At 40.4% G+C, this 26,022-nt stretch overlaps 2 protein-coding genes across 6 annotated transcripts in view; one reads left to right on the plus strand and one right to left on the minus strand.

Moving 5' to 3' along the window:
• ralgapa1 (Ral GTPase activating protein catalytic subunit alpha 1) overlaps window positions 1-18,549 on the minus strand; it is a 72,760-nt gene extending 54,211 nt beyond the window's left edge. For 2 of the 5 annotated variants that reach the window (XM_062397865.1, XM_062397867.1), the window contains exons 1-19: window positions 18,092-18,549; window positions 14,916-15,026; window positions 14,092-14,141; window positions 12,996-13,053; window positions 12,520-12,563; window positions 11,737-11,914; window positions 11,422-11,537; window positions 10,926-11,064; window positions 10,601-10,809; window positions 10,020-10,343; window positions 9,463-9,642; window positions 9,001-9,072; window positions 8,719-8,867; window positions 8,486-8,609; window positions 7,871-8,017; window positions 6,684-6,774; window positions 5,792-5,956; window positions 4,006-4,146; window positions 352-2,199 (exon numbers count right to left, since the gene is read on the minus strand). In XM_062397865.1, the coding sequence (XP_062253849.1) occupies window positions 352-2,199; window positions 4,006-4,146; window positions 5,792-5,956; window positions 6,684-6,774; window positions 7,871-8,017; window positions 8,486-8,609; window positions 8,719-8,867; window positions 9,001-9,072; window positions 9,463-9,642; window positions 10,020-10,343; window positions 10,601-10,809; window positions 10,926-11,064; window positions 11,422-11,537; window positions 11,737-11,914; window positions 12,520-12,563; window positions 12,996-13,053; window positions 14,092-14,141; window positions 14,916-15,026; window positions 18,092-18,197 (4,252 nt within the window). In that variant the 5' untranslated portion in view covers window positions 18,198-18,549. The remainder of the gene's footprint in view (window positions 1-351; window positions 2,200-4,005; window positions 4,147-5,791; window positions 5,957-6,683; window positions 6,775-7,870; window positions 8,018-8,485; window positions 8,610-8,718; window positions 8,868-9,000; window positions 9,073-9,462; window positions 9,643-10,019; window positions 10,344-10,600; window positions 10,810-10,925; window positions 11,065-11,421; window positions 11,538-11,736; window positions 11,915-12,519; window positions 12,564-12,995; window positions 13,054-14,091; window positions 14,142-14,915; window positions 15,027-18,091) is intronic. The other 3 variants (XM_062397866.1, XM_062397869.1, XM_062397868.1) reach the window with 3 other exon arrangements.
• A 48-nt stretch (window positions 18,550-18,597) lies between these two features.
• Window positions 18,598-24,886, plus strand: brms1la (BRMS1 like transcriptional repressor a). The gene is made up of 9 exons (XM_062397870.1): window positions 18,598-18,996; window positions 19,953-20,110; window positions 20,776-20,866; window positions 20,955-21,082; window positions 21,164-21,243; window positions 21,827-21,923; window positions 22,066-22,155; window positions 22,310-22,374; window positions 22,484-24,886. The coding sequence occupies exons 2-9, from the start codon at window positions 19,972-19,974 to the stop codon at window positions 22,580-22,582; spliced, it is 789 nt and encodes a 262-aa protein (XP_062253854.1). The 5' UTR covers window positions 18,598-18,996; window positions 19,953-19,971; the 3' UTR covers window positions 22,583-24,886.
• Window positions 24,887-26,022: the final 1,136 nt, after the last annotated feature.

Raw genomic sequence — 26,022 nt, forward strand, 5'->3', positions numbered from 1 at the left:
AGAAGAGGTTAAATTCCCAAAACCCTTAGGAAAAAAGAAGACAGGAAAAGGGGGTAGGGGCTCCTCAGGTAGAGGAACAGGTGGGAGGGTATGGGAGGACGAGGGGTCCTTGACAAGAGGCAGGCTGGAGGAGGGGCTACGATCAAGGTGAAACACATCAACAGGGAGTTGAATTTCAGTCCAGTAGCAAGATGATGAGTGTCAGCCCAAAAAAATATCATTCCATCATAACAAACCAGTTAAAAACAGCCAAAAAGGAAAAGAGAGTTGTTGATGTTTGTGTTTTGTGAGTATACGTCACTCCACAGTTGTCATGTCCTTTACGAGCCCTTCGTTCGTAGCAATCCTCACCTGGCGTGGTCGTCTTTCGTCCAAAGTAGCCCAGGACATGGGAGTAGAGGTCTCTTAACGATGCGTCACCCATGGCAGCCCGGCTCTGCCGCTGTGGCGACGAGCCTTGGGACGACCCCTGACCACGGGGCCGGGGTTTGGAGGACAGAGCGTGAACCACAGTCTTATAAACGCCACCGAGAAGGGCTCCCTGGTGGTGACGTGAGGAAGTGCTGCCTGGCTCCTGGGAGCGGGAGCGGGAAGCTCGAGATCGCAAGGCTGAACGTCCTAAGCGCCCACGCACCCCTGATGCCACGCCTGAGGAACTTGAAGCACCGGATAGTGCTTCTGAATGAACCTCAGAGCTCAGGCTGGATCCCACATAGTCCCCTCCACTACCGGCTCTGTTTTCCAGACCTCCAGCTCCTGCTGTGCCCCCTACCCCGCTGCCATCAGTAACTGTCCCAGAGACAGATTTCTCATGTGCTCCTACTCTCTGGCTGATCCCAGCCACAGAGCCTAACTTACCTGATCCGCCTGCTCCTGGCTTGCCCCCTGACCCTGCCCCAGCAGCTGCCCCTGGCCTCTCCCCAGCTGAGTGACTGTGTGTGTGAAAATGACTGAGGCGACGCAATCGAGCTTTCCAGTGAGCCTCTTTACTTTCGAGGGGGTTGTGGAACTGGACCGACTCAGTTGAGGGCCTGAAGCTGACATGAACACCCCCAGAATGTAGCCTCTTGGTGTTACTACGAGGCACCTTGACCTTAGCTGGGTCTGCAATTTGGATGGTTTGGTTTGATTCAAGGCTAGATTCTATTGTGTTAGTTTCTTGTTGAATTAAAACTGGCCTCTCATTTCCTGCTACTTCTTTGACAATCTGTTTATTTTCTCCCGTTTCCCTCGACACATCACATGTATCGTGCCATCCTGCTGCCTTCCCTGTATTTCCTCCTCCCTTTTTCTCCACAGTGGTTCTTTCTAAGCTCGCACTTCCCCTGGTATTGGGTGTCGGCCACTGACATTGCTGCTCCAGGCATTCATAGATGCTCCGCTGCTCTGCCTCACTCTCCTCTGTTGAATCCACACTGCTGTGTCTCACTGACTTACTTCCTTGCCTGTCGTCTCTTACCACCTGTCTCACCTCTCCTACCTTTGCTGCGGGTTCTATTTGTGCTCTAGCTACACCGGTTTGCACTGGGGCAGGTAAAGTAACACTGTTCTCTAATGTGTGACCAGGACTTTCTCTCTCTCCAGCCTCCTCCTTTCTCTCACCTCCTTTGTGAGTGAGGTAGTCCCTAATAGAGGAGAATAAATCATCCTCCTCTGCACCGGCTCTCATTTCACCATCTTCTGCATAAATTTCCTTTTCAGATGAAATGGTGAAGGCAGAATCCCAATCGCTTACCCAATCAGAGCTAGAACCTCGGCTTCGAGAGCCAATCTGTTGCCAGAACTGGTCGTAAACAGTACCATCATCTTGTCCCTCTGAGTTCGAGGAAACAACAACATTGGAGAAGGTAAGAGGGGTAGAAGAGGGGGAGGGGGGAGAGTGTGGAAGTAGCTGAGCTGTGTGGCTGTTGGCTGCGAGTGTAGAAGGAGTGGTTGAGTGTTGTTGGTGCTGGTGGGGGTTTGGGATTGAAGTGGGGTCCCTTTGAGGGTCTTCACCTTTGACACGTTCTGCAATGAAAGGCTCCATGATGTCAGAGGCACTGCTGCTCCTTGCGAGGGATGAAGGGGCCAGGGCGTCCAGGTCACAAGTCCCACCTTGGAACACCTCAGAACAGGAGGTGGGAGGGGCCTCGTCACTCTGGGAGGAGTGACGCATTCGAGAGGAGCGGGATGTCAGTGTGATTGGTGGGTCCTCGAGGTCTGTTAATTAGGGGAAATTAAAGAGGGGGAGTGAGGTTAGTAGAGGGTAAGTGGGGATCAACTGAATTAAACACACATGTACGGAAACGACACAAGTTATCAAATTAACAGAGTGCCAAACTAGATACCTGCGCAGAAACCTGCAGTAGCAAAGAGAAAAACAAAGAATTCTCAAAGGTGTCTAAGTTATCTATTTTGATGATCAAGAGCATGACAACACCTTGTGGTGAGAAGATTACAAGATGGGGAAAAGAGATGTGCATCATAGATTAAAGTCTCCAATATATCTGCTAATATTTGTTTTGAATCTTAAGCCACTAACATTTGGTGCCTAATCATATCATAGTGATGAGAGAGACTAAAATTGAGTAATCTCCGACAACACAAGGTGATACATTTACGTGAGATTGAGATCTAGGAATTTCATCTGTCTGTTGCCATGTTGAAATGAACAACTAGGAGAACCCCTAGTTACCTTTTAGATTTAGCTGACACAGAATAGCATCCATGGCAAGGGAGACAGTTTTTAACCACTTCATCAACCTCAACGAGCTAGCACTGTCTGCTTGTACTGACACAGATGACTTAATGAATAACCTAAAAATAGAAACTACCTTTAAATGTCTTCTTTAATGACATTAATTGATTATTATTGATATTTGGCAGTTGAAAAGAAGATTTAAGAAGATGTCATCATAAATAGATTTCCACATTACACACACACACACAAACGCCAAATTTAACAAACACAAAAGTTAAGTAAAATCATGCTCGAAGAAACCATAATAAATTGCAATCGTCGCCATTGGCAAGTTCACTTCAATGACAACTCAAGAATAAATGTCATCAACTTAAATATCCCTAAAAATATTGATTGGATAGAAATCAATAAGAAGGGAACAGAAACGTGGAGTGAACAACTGTTTGGCAGAAAAGGGTGCATGCATGTATAGTTGATATTATGACAGAAAGAGGAACGTGCATTTGTGCAGGCGGGCAAACACGAGAAGCTTCCTAGTTTCATGCAGATGACAGAAACAGAGAGACACTTCTTCTCCATCTAATTGTTAAAATTAGCAATTTACATCAAAATGGAATTGCGTTTTGTATTTGTAGAGTAAAATTAAAATGTCAGGAGATGATGACCCTTGCTAAAAGCGTGGGTATATGTCATACAGTACTCTCTAAGCCAAATTCAATTGTGCCAACTAGTGTTAAAACCCGAACAGTAACTAACATATAAATGGAAAGCACAGTGTTAGCTGTGGAGTACATACATGGTAGTATTTAATTCACAGTTGCATAATAAGACAGCATCACTTTATGCAACTCATAACAAACCAATGTGATTATTTCTTACTCCTTCTCAATATCACCTATGAAGTGTTAACTTAGATTTCTTCAGAAACAGAATATTCCCCGTATAAGCAGGTGAACCTTCATTTTCTTTCAGATGGCCAAGACCAACGCTTTACACCTTACATCTGATGACACAACTTGGATAAGTAACTCATCTCTTCACTAAAACATCACTATTAAAAAAAAAAAAAAAATGAAGCTTAAGTGGCAACACTACATGGTATTGTCATCCATTTGTCACATGCAAAATTTCAGCCAATGGTCATTAACAGTTACAGATTGATGATTCCAAGTGGAACACGTGCAAATTGTTCCCTAAGGAATGATAATTACACAGCCAGAAAAATAGGGAGATAGAGGTGAGCAGACATTAAGTTTCACTTTCAGACAGACGTGCTGATGATGGCTTAAGTTCCCAGGCAGACAGGTAGTGCAAAGAGTGTGTACCTGCCAGCTGGTCGGCAAGGGGGGGTAGTAAAGGGTTGTGGTGGTGGAGGACAGGAAGAGGCGGAGCCAGAGTAGGAGCACTCTTAGCACTGCGGATAAAGGAGGAGAGCAGAGAGTCCCCCGTAGAACAGCTACGCAGGGCTAACAAGTTGGGAAGAAGAGATATAAGAGAAATAGAAGAAAATGGGGAAGGGTGTGAAACAGAAGGAAGGAAGGATGAGTGCAGAGGGAAAGGGAGGGCAAAGTGTTGAAGTGAAAGAAATGCGTATATATGGGAAGGATGTAAAAGGGAAAGGAATGAATAAATGACATGTTCAAATATTATGTAGAGAAAAAAAATGAAGATAGATAAATGGAGAAAATAGAGCAACGACAGCGATGAGGAGGAAAGTTTAAAGGGCAGATGGAGGAAAGGAGGCGAGGGAGTTGAGAGAGGAGTGAGACAGGGTTAGCTCTGGAAGAAGATGGTGAGAGGCGGTTGGCAGCTCAAATCTCCTCTCAGGACCACGGTACACATGGGCACTACATTTGTCTTAATGCTGGTCAGAGACAGTTAATTCTGAAAAGGAGATCGCCTGCCAGTTTGACCTAAGCCATGACTTTTAAATACATTTGTTGTTAAACACGCAATTGTTCTTTAGCGTGAGTCACAGTGAAAACAGACCAACCCAGGATCGACTGCCTGTGTTGCATGTGTCTGAACTACTGCAGCTCACATGGGTGTGTCCTCCACACCTCCAGCGTATCGCTGCAGAGAGGTAAATACCAGCCCTCTTTTTACATAAAGATAATGGCCATCATTAATAATAATCATCTGTAGTTGATGAATGGTCAGGGGAGTGAAGTGTTGTCACCAAAAAAGCAATTCACATAATTCAAACATTGGTCAGAAAAAGAGAGAACGAGGTAGTGCACACGAGACAAAACCACTGTCCTTCACCAGGGCAATTGAAAAAGTGTCAGTTTTATCTAACGTTGTTGGTATGATGTCAATATGACTATCAGCAGATCTCTTCTCTTTCTGTTGATGCTGAGAGCCACGTGCTGAACAAATACAAGAAAGGCTAGCCATCAAAACAGTAGAAGATGCACTGTAACAGTGAGGCTCGAGCTGCACGCAACATCTGTGTCTCACGCAGGAAATGAGTTAACTCGGACCGGTTCTGTTAACATGGACATAGAAAAAAAAACTGGGATGTACTGCACATCATGCAACACAGGCAGTGTTTCCCAGACCTAGGGGATTTTAGAAGTGTTAAAGAGAGACAGAGCTTACCAGCAATGGTCCAGTTTATTAAGGGTTAATAAATACACTACCTGGATATTTTAAGCCATGTTAGGCCTCATAGACACACTTCTAACAGTATTTATGTAAATCATTTATTTTTACAGTCCACAATCATTTTGCATGGATAATAACCCGTGTATCGTAAATGAGAACTGAAGGAGAACCTCATACATTTAAAGTAGTAAGTGAAATAATAACAGGCAAAAGTACATGGGTTTTATGTAGTTTTTCTTGTTAATACATGTTTTTAAGTGTTTCCAAAAAGTAAATGTTAGTGTTATATGGAGTGTTGGAAGGTAACAAATACAAAACCCCTTCCAAAATGTGTCTTCCGATTGTTCTCAGCATAACTCGTCCTGCGGTCAGCTAAAAACGTTTTTTCAGTCTAATGGTTTTGTGACCATTTCTCTCCCATCAACGTACACAGCTGAAGGTTTCACATGAGTCTGTTCATCACAAACACCAGGAGGATGGACGTCTACGAAGGGAAATACTGACCTACAGTCTTCTGGCGGACGATACTCCTGGCCTTTTCGATGCCTGGTGAACCGGCAGTGGTGGCACTTCGCTGCCTCATTACTGCTGCCTGACCTGGTGGATCTCTGCTCCAGCCTTTAGAGAAGGAACTATCCACAATCTGTCGCTGGCCCTCTGAACCGATACCTTGAGTATAAATGGAGGGAAGCAGAGAAGGAATGATATATTGTGAGTGTCAATTCACTGGTGTATGAGGATATGTTCTGTCTCTCTCTGTACTGTAACTACAGCAGATTCTGATAGAAATGTGTCACATGATGCAATGCACCTTTTGTGCCATGTTTCATAATCATGGAAATCTCTTCAGACTGTTGACTCAGTGCTTCTTAGAAGTCAATCTAGCAGCAAAAACAGCTTTGAATCTTCTTGTGTAAGAGCAGCACACCTGGATTTGGGCAGTCTTTTTCATTTTTACAGGCCGGGCCTCTCAAATTTAATCTGAAAAATCTGTTAACTGTCATCTTCAGCTTTCCACATATCATCTATGAGGCATAAGTAATGCCTTTAGCCAGTGATGAGTCTTTGGGATTGAATAATCGTGTAAATGGGACATTTCACTTTTTGATTATGTAATACAAATTTGAAAAAAAAAAAATTTAAAATGTGAAAGAGTCTGACTAATTTCTGAGGCTGCAGTAGACTTCCAAATGGTCATGACTGATAAAGTTGTGTGATATTGTTGACACTAAGCTGGGGTGCCTGCATTGTACACTTTACTTTTTTCACTTAGGATATTACACTAAGGATTATGATTGTCATTGTTTGTAAGTGTAGCTGTTGGCTTTTGTTAATGTGATGCTAGGATCAGCTGGCTGAGTTTTAGATCTGTCAGAGTGTCTGAAGACTGACAAACCTTTTCCTTTATGTTTCTTCTGTTTTTGTTCACTGAGTTTGTCCAGTGGCAGCTCGTTGAGATCAACCGTATACAGGTTCCTTGCCAGCACCTACAAAACAGAGACATACATAGGAAAGTACATGACGAATGACGAAAATAAACGCACAAATGATGATATTTTTAAAAGACACACCAGAATAGTTTTGTTTTTCGAGGTTTGTTCGACCGGAAACATGCAGCTAAACTGGATGAAAACCACATTTGATGTCTAAAGTCTCACTCTTCTGAGGAGTTTGGATGTTTTATAACTAGCTAGAGACAATGTTGTGCAGGGAACTTTTGTGGCGTGCGATTTGTAAGATAAGAAACTGAAACCTCATTCAGAAAGAGAATTAGTATATAAGACTTGTTGCTACTGTGGGGCTGCTATCATAACACTAACAAAAAGTTGTGCATTGTTGGCAAACATTGTGCATTTTCCAGTAAGAACAAAAGACGGCTGTGACATCCGAATATGCTGTTGAGTTTGGTGAGAGGTTTCAGAACATGACAAGTAAAGAAAAGGAAACAGAAGTAGCTTAATATATTTACCAAGCTGTATAATAAGGAACTAGCTAATTTCCCTAACAACCTACAGCATAAAATCATTGAGCTGCAAAGTGAAAACGACAAGCTCAGAGCTAAACAGCTCTCTCTGATCTGTATGTACATCATTTCCTGAGGACACGTGTATTGAAGTTTGTATCTCTGTATGGGATGACGTACTGCTGCAGTTCTTTCCAAAACTTACTGATGTAAAGACCGACTGACCCAAACCTGGAAAACCAGCTGTGAGTGTTATTATGATCACAAGCAGTTCCAGCCACGCGCATTTGACGAAGTAGTGTGATATACTAGGTAAATTCTTTAGCATGGCCCCTCAAAGGATGTTAAACATTATAAAGCAAAGGATCATGAGGATGGAAGGAGAAAAACAGCCCTCATTGCAACTAACATCTGCAAAGGTATGGCCCCCAATTATACAGTTGAGAAAAGATACGTGTAACAAGCAAGGAGTGAGGATGTGTATATTTATCTGGATATGAAATAAATGACCATATATTAGGATCCGAGATTTTGGTCTTATTGAACAATCATATGCACAAGTTATTCATATGCACACCGCAGGAAGTTATAATGTTTGGCAGTAGCTGAAAACATGATACCTTGGTGAGGGTTTCCATGGTGAGAGACCACTCTGTGACCAGCTCCTCCCAGCATGTCAGGGAGGACAGGACGGAGAGCAAGTCATCCCACAGTTCCCGGCTGATGTAGACGTTCAAATTCCCCTTAATCCAGGCTACTATTAGAGTCTATGCAGAAAGAGGGGGGGTGAAATGATATAATGTTATATAAGAAAAGCTTTCTACGAATAAAAAATAAATAAAACTTGGAAGTGAATACTGACTGGATCATACTTGGGCACAATTAAACTTAATTAATGTGTTCATAAAATGTTTTTACAAATAATTCTGTGTTCTGACTAAGGGCAATGAGGGCAACTTGATATCTGAGAAGTGAAGCCCAAAATCATATTCAAGCAAACTACTCTTATATTAGATGATTAGAAAGTTGCCATGACTGGATCATGTACTTTTACGCAATCAACAAGTATATAACCTATTACATATAGTTTAGTAGACAATTATATATTAAGCATCTAGAATACCACAAGCCCATCTGTTTTCCAGAGACTGGGCAGAGAAAAATCCTGTGTCCTTCCTTGTGGTCAGTACTTATGAAAAGTATTTACCTTATTTGATGTAGTGATAGTGATGTACCTGAAAGATAGGTCCAGCCAGTCTGCCCGACAGTGTGTTGTTCTTCTTGCCCTGAGGCATGATGGACGGTGGTCTTTTCATCACTGACTCTGTCACCCTCAGCAGCACCAATAAGATCTGCTCCCTATGAAACAAAACACATGCACCCAAGTTAAAGTTCCTGCTGTTTTAAATAATATCAGTCTGCACTAACAAGTAACATCGATTGTGTTTGTCCAGACAATTTTTTTTACCATGTTTTATTGTCCATGGTCTCGTGCATAACGAGGCTGCGGTAGATGTTCAGGACTCGCTTGCACATGTCGACATGCTCCTCTAAAAGGATCTTGATGTCGTTGGCCGGCTCGATTAGAAACACATTCGAGGAGTGAGTGATAAAAACCTGCACACAAGCAGACAAGTGGTTAGGATGTTAAATGGGTCAAAACCCACTTTTCTAAAAAAGTGAAAAAAACAATATCCTGCAACGACGAGACTGTGTTTGAGTGAGACATGAAGACAGATTAAAACCATACCTGTAGTGTAGTCTGAACTCCAGCATGAACACTGTACTCCAGTAATTCACTGTCAATCTCTTTGTTCATTCCCTGACAAGGAAAGCAAACACACAGACAACTCTGTTTACTCAACACATGGAGTGTCACCTTGCCTGTGAAAATCATTCAGCTCCAGAGTTTTTATAAATAGCATGTTATCACAGCATTGGCTTCAGGTCAGGTTAAACGGAAATTCTGGGTCAGGAAGTTTAAAACAAGTGGGCATTTACGAGGAATGTGTGTGTGTGCATTAAGATCTGTTCCCATGGGCCATCATTCATTGCCGCCGACAAGAAGCTGGCAAGCGCACCACATGCTGCACAGAACAGCATGTTGGAGATTTTGTTTGTTTTTGACGAGTGTAAAAAGAAAACAGCTTTGACAAGGCGAGATAGTGCATAGCTCTAGCGGAGGTATGTGCTCTCAGGTATTGTTATTCACCTCGTCTTCCTTGTCCCCGTGCTGAGAGACTGAATCCAGACTGCCACCTGTGGCAGTGGGATAATGTCCCTCATCTGGCTCCTTCATAAACACTGGTTTGTCCTCCATGGAGATCCATTCCTGATAAACACGGACCACTTTTCGCATCGCTGCCGCTTCACACATAGGAAGGAGAAATGCCTAGATTGGCAAAGACAAACAAATAATAATTAGAAGATCAAATTTCACCAAAAATACTGATTATTATTTAATTTTAAGTATCCTGCATTGAAAAAAAATTAGAAGACCAAGTGGCCTGCACAGGGACTCTGCGCATTAGTTTTCTCTAAAATATAAATAATTTACCTAGATCTACTCAAAATGCTGTCTTATCATGGTATTAACTTGCAAGTCAAAGGTGTGACATCCTAAAATAAGAATAAGATTTGTATAGCACCTCTCAAGGGACCCAAAGACAATTTACATATTTAGGGGAATAGGACATATTTAAGGTGACATGGCCGTGCACAGAAAGGGGAGTTACACATACATGTCAAATACAATTATTTCTCCTTCACCTGTCTAAAGATCTCTGTGATGAAGTTAACGTTGGTTCTGGAGCAGGTCAGCACTCTTCTCACAACCTCCATGTCCGTCAGCTGCTCCTCATCCATGGAGCAGAGCGAGGAGGAGCTGGGTTCCCTCTCAGTCAAGGTAGACGTGTTGGAGTGGCTCTGCTCGGGCTCACCACCCAGCCCCGACCCCCCAGATAGCCCCATGCTGCCTCCTCCTGGCCCAGAGGAACCCCCGCTGCTTTCAAGGTGGCTGTCTGAGCGACTTACGCCTCCGCTGCTGTCATCTGAGCTGCCGGCAGAGCGAGCTGCCAGGCCGGCTGCTGCTCGCTGGAGGTCAAGAGAAACAAAGGTTATACATCGAGAAAATAAAGAGAAACTGGATGAACAATGGACCGTTATTTTTCATTTTATATTCCATCGTCTTATCTATCGTCAGCTTTTTCATATGGAAGTAATGTCCTTTACATTTCGAATGTGTTTAATATGAATGGGAGAATATCTGGGTAGCTAGCATGAACTCATTTATCAAATCACCTAGTATTGCCATTCAAACAGTTTCCAACAACACAATTTTCGTGCATTACCTGTATGTTCTTGGGGATGCTCTCTCCCTCCATTCCTGGGATGTGTGTTTGTGTGTTGGGTCGTGGCTCCAGCCAAAAGGAAACCAGCCAGCGTATGAAGATGACTCTGGCCTGAAGGAAACTCTCCTTGGTGCAGTAAAGGGTCTCACCACCGTCTTGCTCCCTGCGAACCACACTGTAGTAAGGCTTAGGACGCATCGGAGGCACGTCTACAGGGAAAGAGGAAAATCTTTATTAATGTGGTGTAGGATTTGCAGAAATACAACATTACTGATGACTCTGTGTGTCCCAGTGAGTTTCCAGATTTTCTGTATCTTATACTCACCCATAATGGGGTTGTAGAGGCTGGTTTCCATTGCAAAGTTGGGAAAGATGTGAGGAAGGTAAAACTTCCTGAAGTGACCAAAGAGGAAGCTGAAGCCACGTTCATGGTTCTCTTTACAACGCCACTCTAGAGACTTGGCCTAATGGTCACACACAGACACACATTGTGTTATACATGCACAAATCAGGGTCAATTGGAGAAGAGCACCATTGTTCCAGGGGAGAATGATATCAGTGTGTTGATGACTGCATGCATTTGTGTGTGACAGCAGCAAAAGGGAAATAGCAGAACAAAATCAGTTTGTGTCAATAAGGGATGAAACTATTTGGGGAATTTAGTCACCAGCCATTGATTAGATGATATCTTTATCAACCAGTATAAATGACAGTAACTGTTTACATCCTCTATGTTTAGCATTAGTGGCATTAGTAAGGCACCAGAACATTTTCAGGAGTGTACCTGTGTTAGATGTGTTAGTAAGAAATAATGATAATACCTGGTTTACCATGTATTTCAATAGGGCTTCTAGGAAGTACGCAGTGAGGTCTTCCTGGTTCTTGTCGCCTGACTGGGGAGGAACCAATGGAGTGATCTCTTCTGGGGTCACTTGAGCTGGGGGGGGGGGGAGCAGAAGACTTATTATTATCTTATATTACAATGTTGCCAATGTATTAACAGTAGAAAAATAAAAGGGGTTCCATGTGTTATCCAACATGTGTATCTTGTAACTAGTCATCATCATTATCAGTTAAAATCCACTATGTGCATGTACATGTGTGTGGGTTTGCGTGTGTTTGTGTAATGCACTAACTCTCTGTCAAACTCAGTGGGGGGTTGATCAGAGTGTCCAGGGTACGTGGTGTCCCATGGCAGAGTGGGGCTGGGAAGCCAGGAATCAAACAGGCAAACATGCAGAGCTGCTCCCGCTCTGCATTACTCTGTAACGCCTGCATCCACAACAGGAACAGACGCACTCCTTCACGGCGGATCTACAATGTAGATAAGAAGAGAGAGGAGACATAAGGAGAAACCAAATTAATATGCATTATTTTTAGCATTTACTATTATTTTCTTTCAAATTCAAGATTTGAAGAAATTTTTTTTCAAAATGTGCAGCAAAATGTGCTCACATAACAAGTTGAGTAGGACAGTCACAGCAAATAAAAAAAAGTTTGCCTTCATACATATCAATTCACACAACCACCAAATTAGTGAAACTACCTTCTCCTTATACATTAAACATATTACATTACATTACATTTAGCTTACAATAACTTACAATGAGTGCATTCAACCAAGCATACATAAGAAAAAATATCACTTTAGCATTGACTATGTCTAAAGCACATCAAATATAAAGCGCATTCCAACATGTTGGTCTGCATTAAATATCAGCAAAGTCAAACACTTTGACTTTAAACAGGAACACAAGCCTACATTCGTCAACACTGTGCAGACAGTTTACAGACAAGACTTGTCTAAGCTTATGATAGCTTTAAGAAAAGATTAAGAAGTAGAGGGTGAACATGTTGGAAGCTAGAATTAAAATGAACTATGACTGAAAGATAATACAGTCAACAAAATAGAGCTGTACCTTTAAAGAGTTCCCTGTGTGTAACAGCTTCTTGAGAATCAGCCCTGTAAGAGAAAGAGATTTCCGTCGGGTCATTAAAAACACAGTGCATAGTGACTATAGCTGAAGTTAGCCAGTATGGAATACATCAGCAGTTTATGTCACATTTGTCTTTAAAGGGTGAAAATAATAATATTTCAAATTGTGGTAAAGACATGTTGAAGCAAAATGAAAGCCTGCATTAAAAAATCTACTCCAACTGCAGAGCATCATCAAGTCATACATTTTCACTTTGCTATGTTCTGGTGCTTGTTGATCTCTTCATATTACATGAAATAAACTGACAAGTAAGGGCTGATGCCGTTTAAGACTGGTTCAACCTGATTCAACATCGCATTGTATTCTGCTGCACTCTGATCTGCTGTATAAAAGGTACAAGATAAACTGTAGCATGCCACATCATGAAAAGGGCTGGAGTGTGTTTGCGTGTGAGATACCGATGCTGTGGAACTGCCATCGGCTCTGGATTCTCTCTGGAAGGAGTTGGAGAATTTTCTGAGGGGGGGGAGAGATGAGAAAATAATTTAAGATGAGTTACAACACAACATTTTGGATCATGTGCTTTACATATTTGGTCTTTCAAGTAGGAATGGATGCCATAATCGAAGATTTGCTGTATATCACGGTAAACTAGCCAATATATATGGATCTGCACCTAATTGTATACACTCATAAATATCAGTCACCTAAATATGCCGGATTATTTCATCAAACTTTCTCGCAACGTTTAAATGTAAATGTAATGGGGTCTTCCTCACCCACGCCTCTTGAAAATGTCAAAGATATTGGTTGAGTTGTTCTTTCATAATGCTGCTAAAAATCAAACCAACAGATGGAGAAGAAAACCTCCTTGGCAGATCTAAAAGGATTCTTAAATCATAAGTAATTCTATTTTCATTCTGTAAATTTTGCTACACCTCTAGTCCTGTGCCATGCCCCGGCCGGTCCTGAATTTAAAGAGGAGTTTGTTTGGACTTTGGAGGGGCAACTGGATGTCAGTAACACCCAGGCACTCACGCTGATATATCCTGGCTACTCTCAGCACCACCACTCAGTTTGAAGTATTGCAAAATGCCAGTGGTCTAAAGAGCCTGAGGTCAAATTCAGCTGGTGTTGTGGTACCGAGCAAGACATCACAAACACCTCAGTGATCCATGTCAGAGCCCTGTTCTATAGCCCTTCTGAATCTAGCATATAGTTAAAAGAAAAGTTGATCCTCAGTTCTCAATAATCTACATTAATCCACAGTTCATCTACAGTTTAAAATTATAATTCTTTTGTAACACGTCTTGTGCAAGTTATGGATAGGCAAAGGCCTTAGAAGAAATGACTTATATAACAGTAAGGGACTGGTGTTTGGTTCAATATCACAAGTTTTTTTAATAGAAACATACTAATGTAAAACAATAAATATTTTGTTCATCATACACTGTAACAGCTGGACACCACTGTGGCAGCTCCACAATAATTAGGATTATCCAGCAGGTTTCTCAAGACTTCCCTTTTGGGTAGAAATGTATGAGATTGAATTACCTCAAAGATGAAGAGGATTGAGTCCAGCTCCTCCCTCTGAGACTTATGACCTGGAACAAGTTCAAGTTATTTACTGTTGTTTCAGTAGTGCACACTTGACACATCTACACAAGGCTTAATATACGACAGAGGAGACACAAGTAACCGTCTAAAAATAATTGACTAAAAGCAGATATAAACTGGTCAAGTACCATTACGGACTTATTTTGGTAATGCTGAACGTGTAAAAGTGCAATAATAACTAGTTTTTGTTAATTGTATAATACATTCTGTGGTGTTTCCAATAAATAAGGTATATTTATATTTATACAGTGTAGAATAAAACTTTGGTGAAAATCGGACCAATTCTAGAACTTTGCAATTCTAATATTTAAAACTAACAAAATCACTTATTATTACCACTGTTTTCCATTTTGAGGATATTGTTAAATTTATGGGCACAATCACAGAAACAGATAATACTGTTAAATATAGAGTTGAAGAAGAGTTATAAAGATGACATGAGAACGTGAGATATGACTGGTCAAAGTCAGAGTCTCCACTAAAAATGAATTCTCCATTAACTGGGATCCAGGACACATCAAATTTGGGTTCTTTTGGTTTTTCAAGTCATAAAACCAAAATTTCATTAAGATCTGTGATGAAGCAATCAAAAAGTGTGATGATCTGACATGCAATAACCTCTTCATAAAGTACATAATATATATATAAGCTAGATAAACGCATAATTATTTAGCTCTATTAGCAATGATTTGTTGGTATATGTTTACCCAGCCCACCCTGTTAGGCTTTGTTTGGTTTATTTGGCCATCAGTGACATTTACCTTTTTGCTTGAGGCTGACCTCGATGGTAACAAAGTTTTCGAAGAAGACATAGTAGATATGGGAGTAGTTCAGGTCAAAGAACTGTTTCAGCTCTGCAGGCTCTGCATTTTCTGGAAAAGGAGAGTGAAGACAAACAATTAATAAACACACACACATGCACGCTTGAGAAGAACACCAGGGTTGCAACCATCCAGAAGTTTTCATAGCAGATAAAACCTGATCGGATTCCAAGGCTGTCCTCAGTTTTATCCATCACCTTAATTGCTGATAAAACTTTAGACATCTCCCTTAAATAGCCACATCACTACAAATGTGCTCAGCCTGACACTTGAGTGTCCCTTTCCTCCACACACATATCTGTATGCAGTTAGACAGACAAAAAGTGAATACGATATCACAAAGTAAAGGGAGATACGTTCAAAATTGGCATTTCTTCTCTATCCATTTGTAGTCAACACATTTTTAGATTTCTAAGTCTAAATTTCCAATGTTGTGTTGTTGTGAAGACCAGATTTGAGTAATGTCACCTCACAGCAGCATCTGGGTTCTATAAATAAAAATATAAATACACATGTGACACGTCGAGCCACAGCAGAAAAGACTGAGTCCACTCTGTGTCCCAGTCACAGATTTATCTTCTCCTGAAGGATCGGAAGTTTACCTTCTACCTTCCTGTGTGTTCTGGACTGAATCTCTGCCTCAACACCACTGGCTGTCATTAGGAAGCAGACACACTGACTCACACACTGAGGTAAAGCACATGTTTAAACAACCGCAGAAGTTCAGGGTCAAAACTGAAGGGAAAAAAAAAAATACCCAAGCCTGGAGGACGTTAGGCTTCAAATGTAAAAACACACACAAGCCTCTGCTGATAGTCTCTGGCTGTTAATTCTGAACACACGTACGCACGTTCTCCAAGATGGAGCTACCTCCCTGCCAAGGGCTTTGATAAAGTGGGCACGAGTGCAGGAAAAATAATTGATGCTGTTTTAAAAAGGTAGAGGGAGGTCACCCTAATACGGATTTGATTTAGGATTTTTTCTGTTAAGAGTACATTGTAATTAGTTAAATGATAAATAAAAAACGTGTGCCAATGTTTCATTTCTATTGCACAGGATTGATTATTTATCTACTGCTATACGTTACAGCCAATAAGTGTGAACCAGTAATCTATAAAATAACCACCTTTGCTCCTACGTCTCCATAATGGTTTGTTATTAGTTAGTAACAGGACTTCAAATAGAAGGGTCCCAAACATTGCCTGGGAGCAGTTACTTAACAACCTGATTGGATCAAGTGGATTACAGAACAGGGAAGTAGCATCTTTTTGAATCGTTCTTTCAGATCAAGTATGGACTGGTCAATTAGAAGAAAATAGCAGTTAACCAGAGTCAGGGTTTCTGCAGGTTTCAACATGTTAAATTAAGACTTTTTGAAACCATAATTAATGAAAATTAAGACCGATGACAGGTACGACAGATAAGAAACCCTATCACAGTCCCACAATTACTTACTCTTCCCCATAATTGAAGAATAGAGGAAGTTGACAAGTATTGAATAATCTTTGACATTATCTCTCAAACTACAGACAGCGAAAGCAGATATCGTCTTTACCACAGCCAAGTTGATTGTACTGAGATCAATTCTGACCATGGTATTTACAGATGACCAGTTATCAGTTCTATGGTGGTCTAGTTTGGAATTTTATTACAGTGTGCTAACATATAAACACACTTATACGTTACAAAAGGTGCATAGAGCGAAAAAACATTTCTCTTTTAAGTTTAAAGTGTTACAGAAGTAGCGTAAACTAAGACCTGATCAAATGTATATTAGACCTAACATGTAATATTTTTATTAATTTAAGGACCAAATTTCTGATTATTATATTTTAAACTTTCAAAAACCCATTGAAAGACTGCAGAGTGCTCAATCTGTTTCCCTGGATGGCAAAGGTAACAATTTTTCTGTTGAGGAAACTGTTTAAGAGCAAAGAAAACTGAGCAACTGGGAATGATTACATTAACAATGCTTCATTAACAACATTGGCCACATAGACAAGTAGGTTCTGCTTGTAGTCCTCTTTATCTCGAAAATGGCCTTTCTCCAGTTATACGCTCACATCGGTGCAACATTAACAGATGCTCATTAAAACATGTGAGGTTCAGCTGTCCGAATATTCACTTTCAAACAATGTCACTGCAAGTGTGAATGTGCTTGCAGGTCTGGGATTGTTATCAAGGTCCTATGTTCCCCATAGAGTACAGAGAGGGGGCACACCCCTTTCCTCAAACGCACACACAACACACATCACACAACTCACACAACACACACAACGCACACATACACAGCTCACACAATAGAAACAGGAAGCTGAGCTACTGTACTGGTCAGAGAGAGGAAATCATTGAGCTTGTTTCCCTCTCAGGTCAGTGTGTGTTTGCGGGTGTTTTCATGTGTGAGAGTTGTCAGGGAAAGATACACACATGCCCTCAAACATCTATCACATATTCATACGCATTAACTTGTCATATCCTCTGTTCTTTCCACACTGTGTTGTGTTGTAACACAAGTAAAAAACACTCAGCATGTATTTGTCCAGGTCTTCTTGCAGCAGCACTCGGGCCCTGCTGCAGGCACACCCCTGGAGAGATCACACCAGCCTGACTGCAACAGTGTGTTGCATCCATCACTGTGTCTAAATATAATGATGTCAGCCACATACACACATGTCCTCACCAGGCAGCCAAAACGTCACCACAGATTATTCATTATGCCAAATTCCATTAAAAAATTCTGTCACCTGGTACTTACACACAACATATAGCATGTGTTTAAACCATCTCATAACGCCAACATCACCTCTCTATTAGTCAGTCCAACACAAGACTCACAACCGGAGGGGCAACGACTGTACACATTATCAAATGCCTGGAAGGTACAGGAGAGACAATGATTTGTCACTGACAACAGTTGGAAATCCGATTGATATGTGGATGATAGAATATATTCAAATTGCCTGTGAGGTTGTCATTAACAACCTGCGCGTTTGTTTACATTCAAGGCGACTTCAACTGTGGTGATTTCCTGCTGGAGTTTGGTGTGGCATGCCCTGCCTGCCCGGGCTGGCACGTACAGTGGCGGTGTACCCGCATGCTGAGGGGATTTAACTCACCGATGACAATCCTCAGATGTTTGAGCCTCGTCAACACGTCCTTCTTCGGGTCCAACACTTTCTGTGTTGATTTTTTAACGTCGCCATGAGGCTTTTTGGAGAACATTCCTGAGGCAGCGGACACACGAATGCGATGGTAGACAGCGAGGAGGAGCTAGCTGTGCGTGTAGCCGCGTCCACAGCCCCGGCTAGCGTTAATCTTCAAACTATAACCAGACGCCGACACTCCCGGCTCATGTATTAACACTGCGCTGAGAGTTAGCAGCCCCCCGCAACACCGCGGAGTCGAACGAGAAATACACCGATCAACCGCAGAGGACGCATTCTGTTCAAACTACGACAAATACGTGAAACGTAGCGGGGCGAAGCATCCATCCATTGCACCTCCCTTCTTCCACCACAGCCTGAAGCCTAACCTGGCTAGTTAGCTAGCTCCGCTGTTCACTTAGAAAACATCATGGCGGGGGAGGGAAAACAAAGTAATGGATAGCAGAGAAATTCACCGTGGAAATAGTTCAACAATATTCAAACTCTGGATGCACAGTTTGAAATAGTTAACGAACGTGTGTTATAATTATTAACTAAACCTCTGAAACAAACGGCGTTTACTGTTTTACTGCAGTTGGGAGTTTTTAACACCCCTCGATAACTCTGTCTCGAGCTACAGCGGTGAATTGTGGGTAGTGTGGTCAACTGCTGGGACGTTAGACCGTTACTGTTTTGGTCATCAACGACACAGAAAACTACATTTCCCTTTACACATAAGAGCGCCGCACTGTGATTTGTTTTTAGCTTTGCTCGGACACGAGTGGAACAGTAACCGAGGGAAAACGCGATCAAGCCAATTGTTCTTAGACCAGTTTTTATCTGAACACTCCCACAAGCGCCCAGCTCCTCCGTTCACTGTGAGTTACGATGCTCCCTTCTGGCTTCATTGGTTATGTTTTTTTTTTAATTAAATCGTTTCTGTCTCGTTTGCTACCTTACTACTGTGAGTTGTAAACATGCTAACGTAATGCTAACTTGACGTGTTGACGTTTGTTAATGTTTACTACGCCTGTAATTGTGTATAAATAACTAATACGCTAAACAGCTACGACCTCTAATGAGTTTAAATCGCGATGCGTGAGTAACTGTCAATACAATACATATCTTCAAGCAATAATATACAGTTTACCTTTCTACCAATAGAGCTTCATTGTTTCCAGGGATGCTTATTCACGTAACAGTATTTATCACTGTATTTCAGAATAATTACTAAATAAAGAGAAAACGTGCTAAAAATATGTTTTCAGTAGATTTCATCTCCCTGTCTACATTTGGTTTACACCAATAGGTATGTCTCAATCGGATGGTAGAAATAGCATCTTATAAAATCTGTATGTTTCTCTTAAATCTGTTTTTGCTCATTTATTTGTTTATAGGATTTTTCAGAAATAATCTCATTACATCAAATGAAATAATTCTACACAAGTAATTTGTCTTTACTTGTAATTCTGCCCACAGGTCAGAAATTCAACACTGGAACAAGAGTTGCAACCAGATTTTGATTTGTCCTTAATTTCCCACTCTTCGTCCTATCATGTCTCTCACTACTTCATGTCTCTCGAGTGTAAAATGACTTTCCTGTTTAGTAACTTTGCAACCATAACCCTCCGTATGATAATGCCTAATTTCGATAAGAAAAAATCAGTCATAATAAGCTGATAACTTACTAGCACCTCAGATGTAGAATCAGAGCTGCTTTGAGATATTAGCTTTTTATCGTCTGGAAGCCTAAATTGTAAACAAGAAACAAGTATAAACCTATATCTGTAAGTACAGCTGTCAAAGGAGAGTGTCGTTGTCTTAACACCACCAGGCTGAGGTGAATAGCTGCCATGCCGGTGCACCGTGACCGGGAGAAGAAGGAGAGTCCAGCAGAAGAGATGGAGGTGGAGGAGCACGAGCAGGATGCTTCCAGCTCAGAGGAGGAGGATTCCGACACCACCTCTGTCTCTGAGGATGGAGACAGCTCAGGTGAGACATTTCACACAACATTACTATTGTAATTACAGTGTTATATTATGGATACCTTCAAAAATTGTATTGTTTAGCTGGAAAAGGTTGACAGTGCAACCTAATGGGGTGAAAATAAAACGATATTTTAGTACCCAGTCAGGAATTGCTTTGAAGCAACGACAATATTTGACAGTTTTCAAAATCGAAAGAAAAAGGCAGAGAAAAAATATGAATGTTTTGAAAATGTTTGAAAAGTGTCAAAAGGCATAAACCAAGAATTATATTTACCACAACTGAAGGGGTGAAAACATAACTATTTTAGCATTGATTTAAAGGTGAAATAGACCTGACAACAGTTCCTCTGTCAGGCTATTTCAAATAATTAGTATTTTCAGGGCATGATTATTTTTTAATGTTTTAAAAAAGAGGAGCTATTGAACTGTTGTGTTAAGTGTGCGGAGCAACTGTATTTCGTGTGAACTATGTTTTCTATTGGAGAGGAAACATTTAGATTTGCACAGCTGAGTGGACAAAATGTTTACTAATGTGATTGATGCACAGTGTGTGCAAATTTGACAACAGTTTATTGGCAGAAATACTATACAGGTACCTGTACCAGGTTTCACACCGTATCTTCCATTACAATTGTGTGTGTGTGTGTTGGATACTTGATTCTCCTCCAGAAATGGATGAGGAGGACTGTGAGCGGAGGAGGGTCGAGTGCCTGGATGAAATGTCCACCCTGGAGAAACAGTTCACTGATCTCAAAGACCAGTAAGACCAACACAGATATTTCACAAGTTTGTCAAAAATGTGTAAATAAATAAATCTGTTAATTATTTGTATCTATGTTTGTGTGCAGGCTGTATCATGAGCGGCTTAGTCAAGTGAACAGTAAGCTGACAGAGGTGGAAGCTGGTCGGGCATCAGAATATCTGGAGCCTCTGGCTGTACTACTGGAGAACATGCAGGTCCGCACTAAAGTGGCAGGTAACTTCAACACACATGTACACAAGCTCATGAAGTCATACACACTCTGGTGTCCCTATTCACTCTCACTTTGTGCGTCAGGTATCTACAGAGAGCTGTGTCAGGAATCTGTGAAGAACAAGTATCAGTGTGAGATCCAGGCAGCGTGCCAGCACTGGGAGGTTGGACACCCAGACACACATACACACACACACTTTATTTACCTCATTACCTCATGTCTTACAAAAAGAATACTGATGCAGTACCTCTTGAGTTGTTGGCTCTAGGAGATAGGGCTGAAAAAATATTATAAATATTACATTATAATTATCATCAATAGAAATATAACCTATATAGATAATAGTATAAAGTGAGGAGATATAACACAATTGGTTTCAATGATCTACCACAGGTTTGTAAAATGCTTTGCTGTTTATCAAGAGTTTTTTAATTCTCTGCTCATGAAGAAGAGTTTAAAACTACAAACATCACACAGGAGCAAAAATCTATCTTTAAACTTGAAATAAATATGAATGTGAATTTTCTTATGAATATTGATAGCAACATTTTTATCTTGTTATAATTTTTAGCCATATCGTCCAGCCCTGCTGGGAGACATTTAAAATATAACATTTAATTTAATTGTAATTTATTTATGTATTATTCTAACTATGTAACTGCCTATAGTGAATGTTTGTAATGTATGTGGATGCATGCATTTGTGTGCGATCTGTGTTTAACATGATGGTGTGCGTTTGTCTGCAGAGTGAGAAACTGCTGCTGCTTGATACGGTGCAGAGTGAGCTGGAGGAGAAAATCAGAAGACTGGAGGAGGACAGGCACAGCATAGACATTACATCAGGTAAGACAAACAGAACACAGTCATTACGTGCTATGTCATAAATGTCCTCCCTAACAACACATATTGATTATGGTAATAAGCAGAGTATATTACATCCAGTGCACATACAAAGTACTGTAATCTGTCTGTCTTTGTCTTTCAGAGCTGTGGAATGACGAGTTGTCGGGGAGGAAGAAGAGGAGAGACGCTTTAAGTCCAGATAAGAAGAAAAGAAGACCGTCCGTGGTGTCTGATATCCATTTACTGCTAATAACTCTGTCACTGATCACATTGATAGTATTTTTAATTCTTCTAAAAAAAAACTAAAATCCTTGTATCTAAACTTTTTTGTGCTCAAATTTTAATTAGTTCCTACTCCCTATGTAACTGTCCTTAACCCTGTCCACGCCCATATATTGTATATATGCTTCCTGACTTGGACATCCTGGAGGATTGGACAGCCATCAGAAAGGTGTGTATACAGTTCTTATAATTGGAGGTGTGTGTTTGTTCACAGGTTGCATTTGTCTGTGCATCTTCTAACAACCTTTGTGTTTGTGTGTGTGTGTGCGGTTTTCCAGGCTGTGGCTACACTCGGTCCCCACAGAGGGAAGTCTGACTCTGAAAGCCCTGTTTTCCCATTCAGACCCGAGAGAAACAGACCCATACTGAACTGCTGAGGCACACACACCCTCCATTCACTCATTTCGAATCGCATAAAAATACACACTGTGGAACATTTGTCTGAATCTTCCGAAAATCCATTGCACTGCTCATTTAACATCGACACCAGTCGGTAAGCTGCCTCTCGAGCCAGGAGGCAAACATAACACAGACGAACAGGTTTTAACCTGGAAAAGGAACAGACCAGTTTCGGTTTTCCTGATTGGATAAGAGAGTAGTTGTCTTTTAAGACCATTAAAAGTAAACAAAGGGCTTAATCCTAAAATTATAATCCAAAATAAAAAATGTAATGTTCATAGTTCAATCTACGTCAATTTAAGGTTTTTAAAGTGGTCATTGGGTTTAAAAACTGCTGACATGATATATCATCAGTGGCAACTAAAACGAACAAAATCAGGGTTTTATTTGTTAATTGGATTTGAATAGACAACCAATACTCCTATTGAGACACAAATTAGCTCCTGGTAAGAACTGAGAACACAACTTAATTAGTCCTTAAACCATGTTTACATTTCTATGACACAATTTCAGACAGTGCTTTTACAAAGTTTGATCTCTGAGCATGAGATCACAACAATTTTCCTCAAGTAGGTGCCACATTTTGGATTTGGATCTTTGAAACGACCGGTGCCTAAGGTTTTCCAGTTCTCGTTTACGTGTTGAACGGATCAATCCGCTTGGATCACACACCGTTAAGTACTTTTAACCTCTTCAAACATGATTTTTTATGAGGCTGTTAATGTCTTTACATATTAACACAAGCACACATGTTTTTTCAACCCAGTTAACACTCTTGAATACATGGTGGCCAACAAGTGATCAACAGTGTCATGTGACAGTTTTTTTCTTTATCATGTTTTACAACCACCAAGATCCATCATCTGCTGTTTAAGAGGTACACCTCAAGTCCTTTGGTTATCCATCAGTCTGGACATTGCTATTACTTCCACAAAAAGAGCCTTTGCAGACGTCTAAAGTTCAGTTTTTCTGGGCTCGAGCGTTCAGAGGATTTTTCTTTCTTTCAGTATTTAAACCAGAAAGTCACATTCATGACAATCGTGCGTATTTGTAAACACTCGTTCCAATGACAAAGGAGGAAATACATGAACCTTTTCCATTGTGCCATGTTTTTTTTTTTCTTTTTATGTGGACCAGTTTAAATATTTTGTTTGAGATTAATAATCATTCTTTGTGATGGTGTTTTGAATAGTTAGGTGAACAAAGTTTGTACAGTATTTAGTTTTTCTCAGAGAGCACACAGCAGTGCCTACATTGGAAATATCACCATCAGGGTGTTTTTGCTTTAGTGGTGCATCTTGCATTTGTAGGAATCGCTTTGACTTGGATCCGACAGAGACAGCAGTGTAATTAAAATGCAAGATAAGTGCATACATATTCTAATGTATTAAAGAGAGTTTAGAGTTAAACCATCAGAAAGGAATAATATTCTAATTAGGTTTAACTTAATTTCCAACCACCAGTGTACATTTGTGCACCACCTTCTCGGTTGTCAATGTTGTGAGTCGAGCGTGAGGCATTAACAGATTTCAACAGATCCTTAGGCAGGACCATAAATACTGTTGATGGGATACCTGGCTTTTTTTTTAAACATCTGTTCCGCCATCACTGAGCTCTTTCAGTACAAGAAAGACGCTCAATGAGTGCAACCCTCGGCTTTTGGACCTCACTTTCATTTCTTTCCTTTTATTTTGACTCCAGGCCAAATGTTTCACAATCAACATATGAAGCGTTAAGCGCAAAATACAGAGGTATCCCTTAACAAATGTTAACAAGGTTTTATTCTTGTATCATTCTCTGCCTATTGTATCTACCTCTTCTCTCTTTCTCTCTGACTTGTAAAGAAAAAAACTCATTCATTACTCATGAACATGCAAGTGCTTCCATTGCTATGCCCATATTGATTTTTATTTTATGGCATTGCTGTATTTTTATGGCTGTGATTTGTGCAGATTTGTCAGGATGTTTTCTTAAAAGCCTGCATCAATAACAGATAATTGCATAAAAGCAGAAGGAACCAAACCATATTCCTCCAACCTCACCCCTCCACTGAATCTTCACAGTTGTAATTCACCTTTGTTATACAGGCTGACGAACAAACTGCCATTTCATTGTACAGATTATTTTATATGTAAACCGAATTTTGAATATGAAGGTGGTGCGGATGTGAAATATTAGAATTGATATTTTTCAACAGTTCATGTTCAGTAATGCATCGGTCACATTTATGTCTTTTTCGTTAAAGACGTGGATGGGTTTTACAATAAAACATTTTACTATTACTTTGTGGCCTCTGTAGTGTTTATAGCAGTCAATACACAGCAAGGATTATATTGATGTTTCTCCTAATAGTAACTCACTGCCTCAGTCCTGGCTCTATGCATGTGATTACTATATCAGTGATGAGAAAGAAATGATTTGGAGACTTTCATGTTAAGAGATTGCAGATTGCTTGGTAGGACCTAAGGACAACATGCAAGAACTAATAAAGAAGCGTAGCCATTCGTTGATCAGAGAGGACTTCAAAATACACATTATAAATCCCCTTAATTGTATTACTAATGTTTTCCCTCTGTATTTCCTCCTTTACAACACCTGTGTAAATCATCTACCTCTTTCTAACACAGCATTGACTACATAGGGCATTGAGAGCACCTAAAGGCCTGTTTCATGTCTCACATCTTCAACAATGTATATCTTTACATTTAAACTACTTGGTAGAGAACATTCATAATGTGATGTAAGAAAATTGGAACATCTGAACTGTTTTTTTTAATGCAAGTACAAAAGCTGACCTCAGTCACATGTCAGTTAGATGGCAAGGAGTTAGATGGATGGAAGGTAAAGACAAATACAGGTCATTAGTTTATGTAGAGAAAATGTTATATTACTTTACAATACAGCTTTTAAGTTATTTTATCTTACAATAACTTTCACAGTAATTGGAATACGTTCAATTCAATTCAAAACAGCTTTATTTGGAGAGCAATTCAAAGGAACAGAGCATGTCAGGACAACAAGTAAAGACAAAAAATATAAAGTGAGTGTAGGGTTATGACTGTAAGTGGACAGCTCTTAAAACTGACTGTTAAAATTTAGATAAATACTGAATGATTGAAGTGACAGGAGTGCATTGGGGTAAGTAATGCAGGTGAATTATCATCAGTTGTATCATCTTTATCATACAATTACTGTAAGTTGTACAACAGCTTGGTTTTCATGTTTGTAATTCAGGGCAGAGTAATGAATGTAAATAGTATGCATGACAAAACAGTAAGCCCTGGTGTATTTTACTAAAAAGTCCTTCTAATACAAAGAGGCCATTGAAGCTGGAAATTACATTTTTCATGGCAAATATTTTCTTTCAGTGGTAAAGCTATAATCACATTAATAGTGACTTGGATAATGGCCCCAAACA

This window comes from Platichthys flesus, chromosome 10 (assembly GCF_949316205.1).
Source record: "Platichthys flesus chromosome 10, fPlaFle2.1, whole genome shotgun sequence".
In the NCBI taxonomy this organism is placed as follows: domain Eukaryota; kingdom Metazoa; phylum Chordata; class Actinopteri; order Pleuronectiformes; family Pleuronectidae; genus Platichthys; species Platichthys flesus.